The sequence below is a fragment of the Kryptolebias marmoratus genome, linkage group LG15 (genome assembly GCF_001649575.2).
Source record: "Kryptolebias marmoratus isolate JLee-2015 linkage group LG15, ASM164957v2, whole genome shotgun sequence".
NCBI classification, from domain to species: Eukaryota; Metazoa; Chordata; class Actinopteri; order Cyprinodontiformes; family Rivulidae; genus Kryptolebias; species Kryptolebias marmoratus.
The window spans coordinates 30,793,227-30,800,914 of record NC_051444.1 but is presented as its reverse complement, the minus strand read 5'-3'; the positions used below and the strand labels follow the sequence as shown (position 1 = coordinate 30,800,914).

Here is a 7,688-nt window from a genome sequence, read left to right as displayed (position 1 = left end):
CCACTGTATACCCAGCGAGACATATCCCGAGACTGGACTCTCCTTCACCCAGTCGAGGAAATTGTATCAATTGCGTTGAGAAACCAGCTGATCAGATCCATATTCCTTAAATTTTTGGAAAATATGTAAAAAGAGGCTTCGAAAAAGGAAAGAGGGGGGGGCACCAGGAGACAGAGAGACAGAGAGAAAAGAAACACGTCCGCCTTCCACCAGGAGCAGAAAAAAAAAAAAAAAAGTATCAGAGAGTACTGTGTGTGTGTGTATGAATGTGTGTATTAATGTTGTTGGTGATCCCATGGTTGTGGGCTGAGGAGTAGGCGGGGCTTAAAGCCCCACACCCCTAGCACAGTCTCTGGTCCCAAAAATACAACATGCCAGCTACTGTGAACCAGGTTCTGCTGGCTTGAGTTCCCACTAAGAGAAGGTGGGGACAATCGGTTCATCCATCCATCTATTTATCCAGTTTCTTTACCCACTTTTCCATTCAGTGAATGAAAGAGGCTTCTAGTCTAGACACTTGTGCTCTGTTGCTAGCTTAATCTTTATATTCGACTCGGTGTAGGAATTGTGTTAAAATGAACACAGTGACAATGGAAAAGCACTGTTCGGAAACAACTTGACTACCAGGTGCCAATATAAATTTTACACATTAATTCTTTAAATTTCCCCATTTACCTACACACTGAATATTGAAAATCCTGGCCTATTACTAGTATAAAAATGAGTGTATGAGTTTTTGACTGTGGTTCTTGTGATCTTGGTAAACTCTGAGCACCTGATCACTGATGTAAACTACAGATATGTTGTTTGGTTTTGTGAATAATCAGTCAGCTGCTAATTAATAAATGAGCTGCATCACAAGAAGCTAACTTCTGTGACATGTCCTCAAACTAAAGATGAGACTGTTTCGCTCTTTGGAATGACATCTTCATGCAACTGCAGTGCTGTGTCCATGCTTGAACAGTTTTGTATAAACCATATTTGTCTCATCCCTCAAGGTTTCCTCCGGCTGTACGATTTTCTTCTCCACATCCTGTCACCAATCCATTTCTACACCTGAGGAGACTCCGGTCAGAGATCAGCACCTGCAGGCAGCACATCCAAATGAGCCGGCCGTCGCAGCCGAAACTCACTGCAGCTGACCACAACGGCGTGAGCGTCATCCAGAGCCAGGCCCACGCCACATCATCCTCTTCATCCCTGCCGGTGGCTGTCGCCGGACTGCAACAGGTCCCCCAACTCGTTCCAGCCAACTCTTCCTCTGCAGGAGGCAAAGCTCTCCCCCCAAGCAAGATGAAGAAACCCTCAGTGGACAAAGACAGTGATGAGTACCGGCAGCGGCGCGAGCGCAACAACCTGGCGGTGAAGAAGAGTCGCATGCGCAGCAAGCAGAAGGCGATGGACACACAACAGCGCGTCAACGAGCTGAAGGAGGAGAACGAGCGGCTCGAGGCCAAAATCAAGCTGCTCAGTAAAGAACTGAGCGTGCTCAAAGATCTCTTCCTAGAGCACGCACACAATCTGGCCGACAACGTGCAGCCACCTGCAGGAGCGGAGGGCTCCAGCCCCGCCCCCAACAGCAACCCCACCAATGCACAGTGAGGGGCGGGGCCACAAGGACTTTATTTATCTCCAGGTTATCTGGAAACAAGCCTCACTTCTTCTCTGCTTTTCTGTATCTGTTATTATTTACCGTATTTAACCCCACCCTGCTGACCTGATCTGTCAGGGTGTCACCAAGAGGCCCCTTCCTCTCATCTGATTTGTTAGGTTGCCACTTGGAGGCCCTGCCCACTCATTCTTTTTTTTTTTTTTTTCTTCCGACTCATAAATATATTTTCAGTAAGAAAACAGTAAGTTCACACTGATAAGTTAGAGGTACTGGTCCTCTGATTGGTTGGTTTGGAGACTAGTGGTGAGAGACTGAGACGCCATTCCACTGGATCAGTGGGAGGCAGCGGTTCCACTTCCTGTTGGCTCCATTGGAAGCTCTCCACCATCTTTGTTCTGTTATTTGACAAAAGCTTTTGGACTAAAGTATTCTCATTACAGGTTGATGTTTAAAGGACAATTCTGACACTTTGTTCTTGTTTGTGATAGCCTGTTTTGAGACCAGAACTGGTTCTGACTCTGTTCAGTAGAAACATTATTAAGGCCAGGTTCTCAGAGGGCAGAATTGTTTTTCCATCATGTGATATTTTATTTTTGTTGGGAAGTGTTTGAGTTGCACATTTTAATGTTTGTCATTATTGGAGTGTTTGTGCTGAATTGGAACTTGAACCAGAACAATAACTGGACCAGAACAGAGGAACTGTGTTAAGTTCAGAACAGTGAAGCCTGCAGAGAGAAAACAGAACTCCTTCTCAGAATCAGAACCACAGAGGCACCGGGAAGAACAGCTCCGTGGAAGCAGCTGTCATTTGGGTCAGAACATGAGGACCAGTTTAAATGAACTGTGAGATGATAAAGATAAACAGTTGGATTACAATCCTCTGACACTCAGATCCTTTGGTAATAATCAGCTTTGTAAAGACGCAGTCTGGTCCGCACCAGATGGAAAACTGGGAACTTAGATCAGAAATCCAGCTACGTAGTTCTGGGTTCTGATGTCTACCTGTAAACAGGAAGCTCTGACATGACAAAACAGTTTGTGTTGAAATGGTGCACACGAACACACCTGTCTGGACCCCGTCCCCACCTGTCGGAGCGGCCCGTCCAGACAGGTGTGTTTGTGTGCAGAGTTCTGGGCGGATCCAGACGCCTCAGCCTCCTCAGGTGAGCCGCAGCTTTACGTAAATCCAGATTTAAACTGGGCCGGGTCGTCAATCGTCTCCTACCGTGGTCTAAGCAGATCGAGACAGGCCTCCGCTGCGCCCCCACCCTATTACAGAGAGGTGGGCGGGGCTCTGACTTCATAATTACCTGAACTTTGTGCGGGTGTGTCAGGAGCTCGTTTCCTTCGCTCTCAGGAGTTCTCATCACGTTTTAAACAGACCTGCTCCTGACAGACCCAGATGTTTCTGTGTCTCCGTGGCTGATCTCTGCTCTGAGCTGGAGTTGGAGGGGGAAAAATTGTTTTTAAAAATTCTTTGAGTTTTTTTGTTTAAATGCAGAGTTGGATCCAGTTAAACTGAGTTATGTGCAGGATTCAGAAATAATAAACTCATTACAACCTTAAACACTAAAAGTCAAGGGTTTACCTGCTGGGTATATGGTTTCCATGGTAACATGAACATCATTATGGGTTAATTCAACACAGTGGGAATCCTTAAGTGCAACATAATTCAATTACAATTCAGGGGCTGCGGTTTGATTATAAAACAATTATTGATGCATTTTGATTGTCTTAAAACCTAATTGACTATGGCTTATCTGACATAAATAAACACTGATTTATATGTTTTTATGTCTAATAAAACTGCACAATAACATTATTGGCAATTAGCGTAAATTCTAACTTAACATTGAAAACTCCATTGAAAAGCTAATTCAATTAGCACTGTTTATCACTGGAAATATAAAATGCAAATTAAACTTAAGTCATTACTTATGACAGTCATGATACCTTCAACGATTATATACAGACAGACATTCTTCAGGGATAAGTGAAGAAAAGATGGGAAAACATGCAGCTTTACCGCAATCATAGACATACTGTATCTGTTGATAGACAAAGTTTCCACGCCCTTTCTCACTGGGAACTGAAGCCAAGAGGTCCTGCTTTACAGGAACTGCCATGTTGTATTTTTGGGACCAGAGTCTGAACACTAGAGCTGTAAAGCTTTAGGTCTCACCTTCTCCCTCACATGATCGTGATGCCACATGGGCTTTCTATTCAGCACTACAGTAAATGCAGTTAAACATGTTTGACAGAGAAGCTGGTCCCATTCTGACTTCAACCTCTGGGTTCATGTCAGAAGCCTAGATACAGGGCCTATAAAAAAAGTTTTCACCCCTTAGATGTTTTATGATATTAATAAATCAGTCACAATCAATATTAATTGGACCTTCAATGTCAGTAAAATAAAATTTTAACAAAGTATGGCTAAATAAATAAAAATCCATCCATTTTCTTTACCCGCTTCTCCATTCTGGGTCGTGGGGAGCTGGTGCCTATCCCCAATAAAAATGTGTAATGTAAAATAAGTGATTGCATAAATGTTCACCCCCTTTAAAGCAACTGTCCTAATTCAATTTAGAGAAAAGATTAAAGTGTGAGCTTTATGAAAGAGTCGCAAACAGAAAGCTGCTGTTGAAGAAAACTCAGATTAAATCTCAATAGAGTTTTGCAAGTGATTTCAATATTTTTATTTAACTCATTTATTGAGTTTTCTTCAACAGTATCTTTCTCTTTGCAACTCTCCCACAAAGCTCAGACTGGTGAAGAACCCAGACAGCAGTAGTTGTAGCTCAGTCTCTCCCATCTCTCCCACTGAAGCTTTAACTCCTTCAGAGAGCTAACAGGTGTCTTGGTGGTCTCTCTCTCTCTCTCTCTCTCTCTCTCTCTCTCTCTCTCTCTCTCTCTCTCTCTCTCTCTCTTCTCCTTCTTCATTGTCACTCAGTTTGTGAGGATGGCCTGTTCTTGGTAGATTTACTCATGTCCCATAGTCATTCTATTTCTTGATGATGGATTTAACAGAACTCCTGGGGAAGTTTAGGAACTTGAAAACCCTTTTGTATCCATCATCTGACTTGGACTTTTCAATAATTTTAGGAGTTGATTTAGGACAGTCACTTTTTGGGGGGTGGAGGGGATGGGTATTTATGCAATCACTTATTTAACATTATGTGTTTTTGTTTAATTGGTATTACTCTGTAAAAAAAAAAGATTTTACTTTGACAGTGAATTTTTCTTTTACCTATTGAAAGGACAATTTATATTAACCATGACTGATTTATGACAGCAATAACAGCATTAAACATCTGAGGTAGTGAATAGTTTTTTTAGCCATTGTTTATAGTTTTTTATTGTTTCCACTTCAGGAAGCTACAGTAACTGCTCGGCCAAACGGCACTTGACAGCAACAACTCTGCAGACTCTCTTAAAATGGCAGCACAGATTAACGTTAACTAAACCCATTTTTGACCTTTAAAAATGGACTCAGAATCTTCCATGTCCACAATGCATCTAAAAAAAGGGTTTTACCTCTTAACCCTACCATCCACGCTACTCTGGATATTTGAATAAATCACGTTTTTCTGCTGTGTTTGCGCCTGCTGTTTACAGAGCCAGTCAGGTGTTTTAGCTGGAAATACAAAGAGGTTATGACTTTAAGAAATCCTGCACACCAAACTGAGAGTCGACTGTAAATGTGTGCAAAGTGGAAACAATTTAATCCTGACCAAACTTTCAGATGACTTACTTTCTTTTATTTCACTGTCTAATAGTTAATTAAGTCAGTCACCTTCCAAACATGACTATCTTGAATCTGAATGTGTGGATTGAAAACATTTATCCTGGAACTGATTAGAAACTGTTTGGATCAGCTGATGTTTGTTACCATGGTGATCCAGCAGGCTTTACACCACCAGCTTCAGTGAACCGATGTGATCAGTTTCTGTTTTTTCTGATGGAGTGGAGCAGCTCAGCTTCAGGTTTCTGCTGATGGTTTGAGTCTTGTGCAGAGCACAGCCTACATCTTTTTCACTTTTCTATCAATGTTTTTCTACTCTTTTATTGCAGCAGCATGTTGTAAGGGGTGGTGTTTGCATGAAAAGCATGTGGGGGGAGGAGGTGTGTGAAAGAAAAGAAGCTCCTGTGGTAGTTCTGTCTTCTTGTGTTGGTCTGAATGTTGCTGGGCAGCATTTTTTTGTCACTCAGCTTTTTATATCAGAACTGTGGGGGTGTAATGTATGTTGTAAATTAAATCTAAATCTGAAGGTTTGGCTGTGTCTTGGCTTTTCTTGATCATGTCAATAATGAATAAACTAGTGTCTGATCAGTATTCAGACTGATTGGTTGCAAATGTTCTGGTTGTTTTATGAGCAGCTCATATAAAACTGTTCATCTGTCTGGGTGCTTATGAGCTCCGTCACAGGACATACTGATCATGTTATATGAACCGTAGTTTAGAAAGTTTCTCCTTGCACAAAGGTGGAGGTAGCGGTCCTACTGCTGGGTTGTTGCCCTCCTACGGGCTTCTCCACGTCTCCTGGTAGCACCTCCAGCCTCTGGACACTACGCTGACAGACACAGCAAACCTTCTTGCCACAGCTCGCATTGATGTGCCATCCTGGATGAGCTGCACTACCTGAGCCACTTGTGTGGGTTGTAGAGTCCTTCTCATGCTACCACAAGTGTGAAAGTACCACCAACACTCAAAAGTGACCAAAACATCAGCCAGAAAGCATAGGTACTGAGAATTGGTATGTGGTCCCCACCTGCAGAACCACTCCTTTATTGAGTGTGTCTTGCTATTTGCCAATAATTTCCACCTGTTGTCTATTCCATTTGCACAACAGCATGTGAAATTGATTGCCAATCAGTGTTGCTTCCTAAGTGGACAGTTTGCTTTCACAGAAGTTTGATTTACTTGGAGTTATATTGTGTTATTTAATTGTTCCCTTTATTTTTTTCTTAGCAGTGTATATTTTACGCTTTATATAGCACTTTTATATTTTCACTCATACACCAACAAGCATATAAAAGTTAGTGGGGGTTCAGTGTCTTACCCATGGAGGCTGCGTGGGCTGGGGATCCAAACCCCCCCAACCTTCCAGTAGGAAGATGACCTCCCTACTACTTGGCCAAGCTGCCGCTGAATTAACTATTTATTTAAAACTTCACGAGTTACAGTTTCTGTATGTAAATACTTGGGGAAAGCTTCTGCCAGTGGCTCATTTAGGTCGCCATGGTATACAACATACCTGTGCCTGTCACCAAGTTAATGAGAGGCAGACTGAAAGTAAGGCTTAAACTAAGTCAATTGGTGTGTCCTAATTCAGCGGCTGCATCCTTCGAAGGATGCGGCCACTGAATTGGGACACACACAATGTGTGAAAACTCTATCTCAGATCCTCACAATTCTTAAAATATGAGTGTCAGAAGTCTGATGGTTACAATTTTTCTATGATTACAGTGTTTTATGTGGGAAATAAGACAAGGTAAAAACAATCTTCAATTCCACTTTCAATGTGAATTTTTGATCTAAAATGTAACTGACGTTTGTAGAAGCTTTGATGGTTTTCTCTGCACTCTGGGGGGGGGGCGGGGATTTACAAGAAAATCACCAGTCCTACAGCGGGGAGAGACACACTGGTTAAAAGAAGACAAAAATACATATGTTCTGATGTATAATTTGGATATACACTAAAAATGTTGTGGGAGTAAGAAGATTTTGCAAAATATCTGAAAATTTTGTGAGAACTCAAAAAGAGTGTGACATCATCACACTAAGTTTAACATCCTGTGGTAAAAATCACCAATTATTGTTAAAGATCTCGAAATGCCAGTTCAGTAATGTAAAGTCCAGCTTTCTGTGACCTGTTTAAATTTTGAATTATGTTTCTTCTTGCTTCTATTGCTCCTTCTTCCTGATGTTACAGTCACTTTGGATTACTACATCTATCACCACTGCTTTCGTATGTAGCTTGTCAATTATCACAATGTCCAGTTGGTTAACCATCACCTGTTTGTCAGGCTGGATCTTGAAGTTGCACAGTGTCTTAGCTCCACTATTTTCCACCAC

At 41.9% G+C, this 7,688-nt stretch overlaps 1 protein-coding gene across 1 annotated transcript in view; it reads left to right on the top strand.

The window, feature by feature from the left end:
* The window catches only part of cebpg (CCAAT enhancer binding protein gamma), an 8,444-nt gene extending 2,560 nt beyond the window's left edge, over nucleotides 1-5,884 (top strand). Inside the window, exon 2 of the mRNA XM_017434884.3 lies at nucleotides 999-5,884. Coding sequence (XP_017290373.1) covers nucleotides 1,105-1,602 — 498 coding nt within the window. The 5' untranslated portion in view covers nucleotides 999-1,104 and the 3' untranslated portion in view covers nucleotides 1,603-5,884. The remainder of the gene's footprint in view (nucleotides 1-998) is intronic.
* The last annotated feature ends 1,804 nt before the right edge of the window (nucleotides 5,885-7,688 follow it).